The 10927-nt window shown below is 40.1% G+C and overlaps 1 protein-coding gene across 1 annotated transcript in view; it reads left to right on the top strand.

The window, feature by feature from the left end:
- The window catches only part of LOC116834430 (disintegrin and metalloproteinase domain-containing protein 9-like), a 38262-nt gene that overhangs the window by 2021 nt on the left and 25314 nt on the right, over positions 1-10927 (top strand). The window contains exons 2-5 of the mRNA XM_032796491.2: positions 5153-5250; positions 7670-7746; positions 8435-8513; positions 9573-9649. Of these exons, the coding sequence (XP_032652382.1) occupies positions 5153-5250; positions 7670-7746; positions 8435-8513; positions 9573-9649 (331 nt within the window). The remainder of the gene's footprint in view (positions 1-5152; positions 5251-7669; positions 7747-8434; positions 8514-9572; positions 9650-10927) is intronic.

Here is a 10927-nt window from a genome sequence, read left to right as displayed (position 1 = left end):
GAGGGGGCCCTAAGAGGCCGGGCAGGGACAGGGGGGGGGGGGGTGAGTGAGTGTGCTGCTGGGGGCGGGGGAGAAGGGGGTCCCTACCCCAGAGCTCGCTGCTGCCAGCAGGGAGAGGGCTGGGGGGAGTCCTTCTATCTGGCTCCAGTCCCAGGGCAGCCTGCCTGCACCCCGAACTCATCCCCAGCCCTGCTCCGCCCTAGAGCCCACACCCCCAGCCAGAGCCCTCATCCCCCCCCACCCTAACCCTCTGTCCTAGCCCTAAGCCTTTCCAACACCCCAAACCCCTCATCTCCAGCCCCAGCCCTCATCCCCCTGCACCCTAACCCTCTGCCTCAGCCCTGAGTCCCCTCCCACACCCCAAACCCCTCATCCCAAGCCACACCCCAAATCTACCCCCAGCCTCACCCCACAGCCCTCACCCCTGCACCCCCTCCCTCCACACCTCCTCTTATCCCCAAACTCCTTCCCAGAACCTGCACCCCCTCCTTCCACACTCCCTCCCATCCCCAAACTCTCTCCCAGAGCCTGAACCCCTCCTGCACCCCAGTCCCTTGTCCCAGCCCAGGGTCTGCACCCCAGACCTCCTCCCAGAGCCTGGGGTAGGTGGGGGTGGAGTTTGGGCAGGGGCAGGTTCTGGGCACCACCAAAATTTCTACAAACCTGCCATCCTTGCTGGCAAGAGCTGGTGCACCATACTGGGGTGGACTGGCTTCCTGAGGCAGCAATTTAAAGGGCTGGAGCCCAAGGCCCTTTAAATTGCCACCAGAGCCCCGCTGCCAGAGCTCTGGGGTAGCAGCTGTGGGGCTCGGGTGGCGATTTAAAGGGTTCGGGGCTCCTGCTGCCTCTACCACCCAGGGCCCTTTAAATAGCCATCGGAACCCTGCCGCCGCTACCCCAGGACTCCAGCAGCAGGGCTCCAGAGATGATTTAAAGGGCCCTGGAGGGTAGTGGCAGCCGGAGCCCCAGGCCCTGCTGCTGGAGCCCTGGGGCTCCATCAGCAATTTAAAGGGCCCGGGTCTCTGCTGTGGTAGCAGCAGCTAGAGCCCCGGGCCCTTTAAATCGCCCCCTTTAAATCGCCCTCCAACCGCAGGGCTCCCAGCCACCTCTGCAATTTACATGCAAAATAAAATTAAGAAAATACCTAAAATTTTCCAGACTGAGCCCTAAATTGAAAGCTACGTGATGCTCCTTATTTTGCTTTTTTCCAATGGATGTTTAAAAGCTAGGACGCCTCTGAAATAAAGGACAACCTTATTAACTTGCACTTTGCTAATTCATACCCATAATTTGCAAACCAAATTTTCTTAGCAAAGAGCTGTAGTCTGATATCATACTGTTTATGAAATACAGTATACTATAGAATAAATAAAATAATTTTAGCATTTATATAATGCTCTACATTTGCATATTTCCACATGGTTCTATGAATATTATACTAAAATATTAAAACTGAACTACACTTGTCAAATAAACAATGTATATTTTGTGATATGTTAATCTTATCCTGTGTTTTGTGTACACATTATCCAAATTTGTTAATTCACAATGATTCTCCCAGTTGGAGTTGAGTGAGTTTCTATTCTACTTCCATGTTACAATCAGACTCCAGATACTAAAATGGTGGGGGTGAAAGGGAACCATTATTTAAAAATAATTGTTATACTACTTTCCCACATTTTCTTCTATCTTTCCACTATCAAAATATTTTCACTAGTAGTATTTTGCACCTATCTGGTGCCATTCTTGCCAGATTTTACCAAGCAACTTTAGAAATTATATGTACTCAGTAACACTGCATTGCTACTCCTTCTTGGGTAGAGTGTGGCAGCCAAGCAAATACCTAGCATGATGTGTACCCCAGAGGCATAAGGAGAGTAATATAAAATGTGGATTTTATCTATGAATTTAATTTTATGTATATCTATGTCCAGGCATAATTTTCTGCCTAGCTCTGAGAAATAAAATAATCTCTGGTAGACACAGATTGTTTGTATGTAAGCAGAAGTTCATGATAGATATGCTAAAATGATTCTCAAGTTAAAAACCACTAGCTAGTTAGCCACTGATACCAACAGAGAAAAAAAGAAGTCACTTTAATGCCATGTATATTTTACATATTTACTTTGAAATAATAAATTTTTATAAAAAAGGCTTTAAGTGAGTGTACAACCAAATGTACTTTTAGATGAAATAGGAAAAATGATGAATAAAATGGTCAGTCTGTTAAGAAAAAGTATATCATCAGCATTCATATTCAGATAGTGAAACCTGATATCTGATTGAGATGTTGAAACCTCAAATGAAAGTGTTAAGGCATGCTCAACCAAGAAGTATCATAAGGTTTAGCTGCCTAACCAGAGTTGCTGGCCACTTGAGTAATCACAGAGACCTGTTAATACCTAAAAAAGGAATACACAAATTCAGCTTGGAAACACAAAGGCAAAAGTGATCGTAATTGCTTGACTGAAAGGAAAAAGTCAATAGAGTTGCAAAAAGAAAAGATACATCTGGCATTCATGTCCTGCTATTGGGATTCTCAAACTGGGGGTCATGAGGTTATTACATGGGAGTCGTCAGCTGTCAGCCTTCACCCCCAAGACCCGCTTTGCCTTCAGCCTTTATAATAGTGTTAAATATTTTTTAAAGGGTTTTTAATTTCTAAGTGTGGTCATACTTGGTTTGCTGTGAGAAAGGGATCGCCAATACAAAAGTTTGAGAACAACTGCCTGAGCTATTTCATAAACTATCTTCTGTTTTGATACTGTACCAAATGAAAATAAAAAGGCAAAGTCATTTATTATAGGTGGCAAAGTAGTGATTTCAACAGCTGTTTGTTTCTATTGTAAGACCCTGTTTTCACTTGCATATAACTTTGCCAAACTTAAACCGTTTGGACTGAAATTTTCCATGCCATTTCTGCGAAAGGCTAGGTTAAAATGGATTGTGTTTCCAACATTAAAAAATTCTTCCATTTCTCTGAGAAGCTCTAGTACCTCCATGCACTGGAGGAGGGACTTGAAATTTGGCAAGGGGTTCCGTTGGTATCAGGGATGTGCCCTTGCCATTCTTGTGAAACTCTGCCCAAATTTGGCCAAATTATAAGTCTCTGAAAAATCTGTTTTCACATGCTAGAGTTGGGCAGATAACTTCTGTGAAGATTCAGTCTGCTCTGAGCATGCTCCAGCCCTTCACAGCTCCTATGTGCTGAGTGGACTACCCATGCGCCATCCCCTGAAATTGCCCCTTCTGGCTACAGTGGGTGCCGTGTCACCATGCACAGGAACTGAGCAGGGACACTGTGTCTTGTGTTCTCTCAATGTTGCCTTATTGCCATGCCTGGCAGCAAAGTGAACGAAGAGCCATGTGTGTGATGCAGATAGGTAAGGAACAGGTTTGGAGAAGAGATGTACATTAGTGGGAATGTGGCAGGACCTTTGGTAGGGAGGGAGAATAGAAGCAGGACCAAAGGGGATCTGAAAACCAGGAAGAGATATAGAAAGAGGGGCAGACACAAAGTGTGGGGGCAGATGGGAAGGAACTGTGGATAGAGACGGGCAGGAGTTGGACAGGAGGGATGGACAGAAGCCAAGGGGATATCAGCAAGGGAAAGGACAGGACAGGAGCTGGGGAGTTGGAGATAGGAGAAAAAAGGGGCAGGGAGGAGTGGTGAGGTGAAGAGATAGGGCAAAGGGATCTGTAACTACCCGACACACTTCCCTGTGAACTTCAAAGTGAATCCATTATTGCTGAGTCTCCGCATTTCTTTGCTGTCTAGCAAATCACTGTGAAACAGATAGGCAAAGTGTGTGTCTCCAGCCACCCTCGTGGTTGGTCCACATAGAAGATAACTGCCTTCTACTTCTACTGATTACTCTGTTAGCTTAAGTTGTAGATAACTTTGCTGGGGATCTAAAGACACCAACCCTGCAGATGACCCATGCTGGGGTGAGAGCAGTTCTACGTGATGAAATTTCTCTTTTTAGTTTTTAAGTTTCCTGCAAACGTAGGAAGTTACAGAAGGGAAAACAAAAAGAAAATCACACCATGCTACATTAAAAGAACATTATTAAGGTTGCAAAATCAAGCACTCAAAAGTTAGAAAATGCCAGAATTAATGTCACCTGTACAACCTTACCTTTTTTGTAGGCGTTATGATCCAGTTTTTAATTACATCATCACATTATTTTTTCCATAAGATTCCAGCCTTATTCAGCAAATCAGTGGTTATCTAGGTTTTTTTAATCCTGGTCATTTAATTTGTGGCACCATACATTATTTACTGCACACCAAACCCTGTACTGAGTACAGAATGATGAATTTCCTCATGGGCTCTTCTGTGGTCTTATCACTGTAGTATTTTAAATCTTTTCAAACATTAATGAATTTATTTTTGTACCACTCCTATGAACTGAGGGGGTATTTTACACGTGGGGGAACTGTGGCAGAGAGATTAAAGCCAAAATTGTCTAAAATGTCAACAAATTTTGGGTGCTTAATTTGAGGACTTAATTTTTCAGAGTATTTAGCATGCTCTAGCATTTTATTATATCCAGAGGAGACCTCTTAGAGTATGTCTACACTGCAATTAAAAACCTATGGGTGGCCTGTGTCAGCTGACTCGGGCTTGCAGGTATCTAGCTGGGGGGCTTTTTAATTGCAATGTAGACGTTTGGGCTTGGGCTGGCGCCTGGGCTCTGGGACCTAAGCCTGAATGTCTACACTACAGTTAAACAGCCCCTTAGCCCTAGCCCCACAAGCCCAAGTCTACTGACATGGCCCAGCTGGGGGTTTTTAATTTCAGTGTAGACATACCCTTATTGACTTCAGATGCAGTTTTGGGCACTCAGCGCTTCTGCAAATCAGACCCTATGAGCCTGAAGCTGGGTACCCAAAAAATGAGGAACACATTGGGCACCTCTGAAAATTTTTACATGACTTGCCCAGCATAACATCGGAATTCTGGCTCAGATAGGGATAGAATCCATTTTACTATGGCATTCAACTACTTAAAGGTGAGACCATCCTTTCTCTTCCTGCGCTTAGCTGCCTCTGATTAAACTGATTTTCAGTGGTGACCATTATGAACATACAGAGTTTGTGTGTTATTCACCCTTTCTTTTTCTTTAGAGATTTTACATTTTATTTTTAGGTGCATCCTCTCATCAGACATCTAGACTTACAACGTTTGAAATAATTACCCCTCGAAGTTTGACAGGCAGGGAGAGACGCCGCACATATTTACATGAGGTTTGTTTCTGTATCTGATTTTTTTTCTGAATTATTTGCTACTATTAATATTGCACTACAGTATATATAAAAGAATACAACCTACTGTGTAGACTAGTAAGTAATCTCTTCTGATATCTTTCAGCAGGTTTCATGTTTGTGGGTGAATTATTGTGCTCTCAGAATTGGCTTCAAAACAGGCATGAGATGGTGTTCTCAGTCCACATCACACAAACCTCTAGTTCAGTTCATACTGATTGCTACTTTTGCTGGCAATCTTAGCAGAGACAAAAATCTGAGTGAACATGGAAAACTGCCAGGTGTTTCCTCTAGGTCAAATTAGATAGTGTAGGGAAGTTTAAACTGACATTGTCCATGCTGTGCCTGTTCTTCAGCTAAACAGAGGACTTCAGTCATCCTAGTGCCTTTCACCGTAAACAAGAGCCCAATCATGCTGGGATTGCACAAGTAGTCCCATTTAATTCCATGGGGCTAACTGAGTGAGTAAGGGGTGATAAATTTGACACTAAATTCCCTAGGAGAGAAAAAATATTAATGGATATTTGAGATAATATTTGCCTCCAAGTTAGAGTGTAGTTGCCAGGGAAGTACTGTATAACGGGTCAGATTTAGTCATCTTTCAGGGAACTGACCTGTAGAATCTGAATTTGAATATTGTTTATTGGGCAATGATGATTTGCGTAAGGAGTGCCACAAGGCATTACATTATGGTTGGGCTTCAAAGACTTTGTTTTTACTTCACACAATGAATCTCCCTACACATTTTCTCCCTTCTTTTGTAATAAAAGTTTTAAATGAAACATCTAAGGTAGTAAGATATGTTTCAACATCAGTACACATGGACTGTATTGACACTACAAGCAATAACCCAGTGTTAAACATTAATGAATTATTTTTAAAGATTTTTTTTATTTTAAGAAGGATAGTCAGTCATCTCAGAAGAATACAGATGCTGATTTTACAAAGGAAGAGATAATCTTCCACATTTGCCTCCCCTTGGTGCTTTCCTACACTTTTTACAGCATAACTATTAAAATACAGCTCTTTTGGATGGGGATTTTCAAAAGTGCTGGGTGATAGCCTAAATTTACTCCCATTGAAGTCAGCAGGAACACTCCAGTTGTCTTCCATGAGAGTAGAGAGAGGCCAATGCTGAGCGCTTTTGAAAAGCCCACCATTAATGACTAAGCATTGGAATTTCTAATTGGTAATCACAAAAATAATCACTCTGTATCAGCTCATTATGATAAGCTACTCCATTCTTTTAAGCACTGCCCATTCTCCATTTATCATCCCATAAAAATCATTTTCAAAAATCTTATTGTAAGTTTTATGCCAAAAGCTTTAGTAGTATGCTTAGTGTCCCGTGTTTGAAATAAGATGAAAGTTACTCTCTTTCTAGGTGTGTGGAAGGGGACGTTGTAATGAAAGATGCAACAGTGCATCCCATCACCAGCCTGTCATCATAATTTTATTACGGAGGCCCTGATTTCTGGGTCCAGACAAGCTCTGCTCAGCGTAAAGTGTAGGCTTTCAGGTATCTTTGCACTCCTTGGATTCTGGGATCCTTCAGGAGTTAGTTTGGTTTATGATACAGGTCAGAGCAGCCAGAGGCTGCTGTAAATATGCTTGGTTGCTCAAGAATAGCTGGAGTGCAGCTCCATAATTGCACTAATGTTGCATCCCACAGGAGGTGACAGACAACAGTTATGCTGGCTCTTCACTGCTCAGAGAACACAATTTGGCTGGGCTTTGGCCCAGCTTTAATTTTTCCATTATTTCAGCTTGATACATTAGTAAGGGGCATCTGTTCTTGAGAGCCTAAAACCCTAAACAGCTAGTCTGGATTTACCACTGCTAATGGTTATTTTCTGCTCTCTTATTAGCATAAGTTTATATTGTCACATTTCCATAAAAGTCTCTATTAGTAGAGTATTTTAATCCTTCCGCTGGTTATTTTCTGTTGTGTCTTTTCCATGAAGTTTTCCTAGCTGCATAGAATGTAAAATGTCAATAAAAAAATAGCGATAAGGTGAGTATAATATCTTTTATTGGACCAACTCAGAGTGTCCTTTAATATTTCCCAGACCTGAAGAGCCGCTCTTTGTAAGTTTATCTCTCTCACCAACAGAAATTGGTCCAATAAAATATATTACTTCATCCACCTTGTCTCTGTAAAATCTTGGAACCAACACGACTACAACACCTCTGCATATAATAAAAAGTAATGCAGGGAATGCCACCATCACTGTGGAATATACAAAGCATGAGGTTTTCAGAGTCTCTCTCTTTGTAAATTTGTTGTATACCTAAAACATTGAACAAAAGTCATAGTAGTGTCTTTTTTGGTTAGAGAAAATATGAATTTATGATCAGGTAGGTAACTGCGTAACTAAGGGATATTTTGTTTTGTTTTCAGGACCATTCAGATGATAATCGCTCTTATTCCATTCAAACTGCAAATGGAACATACATCCTAAAGCTAAAGAAAAATAAGTAGGTTGTGCAGTATTCTAGGACACATTTCAGTTTTATATTTTATTTAACAGAGACCACTATTTTTGTATTGAAGATTGTTTGGAATAAGGAGTCTAAAATGTTAGTATGTAATGAAAGTGAGGTGGTAATAAATACTGTATAAAGGAGCTGGCTTGAAAATGGATAAAATGTGAAAATGTTACTATAGTTAATTTTTTTAAAATTCTGATGAAATTTTCACTTCGCACCACTGTATATAAGAAACAGTATGCCAAAAAGCATGCTGTTGATAGAGATTTATTACAGAAGAAAAAGCTCTCACTGAAAAATAAATCAGTGCAAAATTAGATTTCTGCTACCTATTTTTGTTAATTATTGTGGAGGAATTTGTCTAATTTTGTTGTTATCCATCCCCAAAAGTTTATAGGCCAGCCACTTGTTCAATAACTGAACGAATTCATCAAGTTAAAAAACAGTACATTTATGGATTTTTTTGGTAAAAAATATTTTAAAAGTAAATTATTCTCAAAATGAGGCAGCTGATTTTTTTTTAAAGCATCCTATTTTACACTCTATGTCCTTCAACAGTATTTAACAGCAAATTTATCATCAAAGTGCTACACTCAGAATGTATTGCTGAATATGATACTTGATGTATATTTTGTCATAGACTCTTAAAAGAGCAGCAGTTTATTTTTGTTTTCAGAAAGCTTGTTAGTGAAGATTTTGTACTATATACATACAGCAAAAATGGGAAATTGGAGGCTACTCATTCAAAAATCAAGGTACTGTGCTTATTAAAGTTCAATTTTTGTGTCAGACTGTTTCTTTAGCACAGGGGAGTCAAGCTTTTTGACACCAAAGGCTGTCCAAAAGGATGCATATACATATAAATACATTTTTAAACAAAAATACTTATATGCAACCATTAATTTTGGTTGTGTTTGTATCTTCCCTGATATAGAAATAACAATTGCTTGAGTTCACAACAATAAATAAAGCACTTAAAGACTAACTGGAGAATAATAGAGGGTTGCGTTGGATTGTGTTTTAGGCCTTCTTAAGCACTTCTCCTTTAACATGTGATATTTTTTATGTCATTGTTACCAATGGGTATAAAATGTAAGGCTGCCATGCTATAAACTCTGAGTTTGTTTAACCTGTTGCTATTTATGATGACATGGTGTCTGCAATAACCCATTTTCAGAAATATATGAATGTATAAGGAGGATGCTCTGGAAGCTTACATAAAAACGGAAATTAGGTTAGTTGATTATATAGCCATTGTGTAACATAGATTTTTGAATGAAGATGCAAAGTTACACAGTTTTGAGGCCCTGATTCAGAAAAATGCTTAGGCATATGCCAACATTTATTCCTGTTCAGGAAGGCATTTAAGTATGTACCCAACTTTATTCATGAGACTTCAGTAGAACTTAAGCATGTACTTAAATGTGCTTCCTGAACAATTCAGGCTTTAAAAGCAGCGTTTACCTGCCAAAGAACAGGATGGACAAAATAGGTCCATGTGGTTTGTCAGAGGTTGGGAATGGGTTAAATTAGAATTTTTCCCTCACTTGTAAAGGAGGGGAAATTTTTTTTACCAGTTTTTTATCAGTGAAGGGTCAAAATCTGCTGTGCTTACAAATAGTGAGTAGTGTTTTACTCCAAGAGTAATCCCGTGGAAGAAAATTGAGACAACTTGTAGAGTTCTGAGTAAAGCTGGCAAAATCTGGCCCTAATAAATAAAATATTGTGCAAATGAGTAGTCTGAGTCTTTCTCTTGAATGAAAAAAATACTGTTATGTAATTACCGGTAATTATGTGGTTTTATTGTGTTTCAGACACACTGTTGTTATCGTGGAGTTGTTGAAGGAGTTGCTGATTCTATGCTTGCTCTTAGTACATGTGATGGCCTTAGGTATTACTTTTCACTTTTCTATGTATCATTGACTGATATACCAAGAAAATGTATTGTTGTTCAGAACCTCAATTTTTTTTCCATAAGAATGAATGAATCCAGGAGTGGCCAAAGTGCTACCTATACAATTTTGTAATGCTGCTTTTCAGGGACAAGGGTATAGATTTTCAAAATGCTGAGCATTGATGTAATTTCCTTCCCGTTGAATTCAGTAGTAAATGGTAGTAGAGTTAGGTTAACATTGAGTGCTTTTGAAAATTCCACCTAGATGTCCCAATATGCAATACTGCATCTTGTGCTAAGCAGCCTGGTGGATCTAGATGGAGCACAGCATGTTGGAACATGTAACCCCCATAGGGCCCCATCTCTCTACTGACTGCAACCCACTCCATCATGCAAACAAAAGAGAGACAAACTCCTAGTGCAGGCCGCACCTGGGCAAAGTTTGAGTAACCTGAAGTTAATATGTTACTAAAGGTAAAATTTTCACAAAACAAAAGCATAGTTTACTTAGATTGTAATTTTTTGGGGTCAGGGACTGTTTTTCAATATATAGGGTAGGGACCAAGCACAAAGATGCCCTTCTTGGAGCCCTGTGCACTGTCACAGTATAAACAATAAATAAATAACTGCTGTGCATCACTATCTAATGTTTCCGTATAGCATAAGATTGTAGCACACTATAATCATCCTACAAATAATAGCAGCGATGTTGATAAATTTGCATTTAGAAGCACGTTTCCAAAACCCGCAGAGTAACTCTGTTACAGTAAATTAAAATAATGTTTATGTTTGTTAGACTGGTCAGATTGGGGAATAAAAGGTGGTGAATTGACAAAATGATACACCACTTGCCAGAGTGTGTGCAGATATTCAAAATATGGTCATGAGTGTTCCCCGGGTTCCATGACTTCCGTGAGCTTAGCTCCCTGTTGGTCTGGCTTGAATATACCTATAGGCTCTAGTAGGGTCCTTGGGCTTGGCTTCTTTTGTGGTGGGGAATAAGTGATGGAGATCACACAATATCACCCACTTGCAGCACCAAAATAAGACATCAAAGTAAATTGTGTAATTCTGTGACCTTCCCTCTCTCCTTTCTTAAATGAGGAATGAAATAGCTAACAATGTTGACATTTACACTATTGCTGGGCATCTGAGTTAACATGTCACTGAAATAAATGCAAAAAAGAGATTGTTGCAGGCTGTCTGCAGACTCACATACACATCTCTGCATTAATTACACTCAGTTCACTTTCTTTGCAACCATAACAGACATAG

Source organism: Chelonoidis abingdonii, chromosome 15 (assembly GCF_003597395.2).
Source record: "Chelonoidis abingdonii isolate Lonesome George chromosome 15, CheloAbing_2.0, whole genome shotgun sequence".
NCBI classification, from domain to species: Eukaryota; Metazoa; Chordata; order Testudines; family Testudinidae; genus Chelonoidis; species Chelonoidis abingdonii.
The sequence above is the reverse complement of the archived record's forward strand: the minus strand, read 5'-3'. Positions and strand labels throughout refer to the sequence as shown.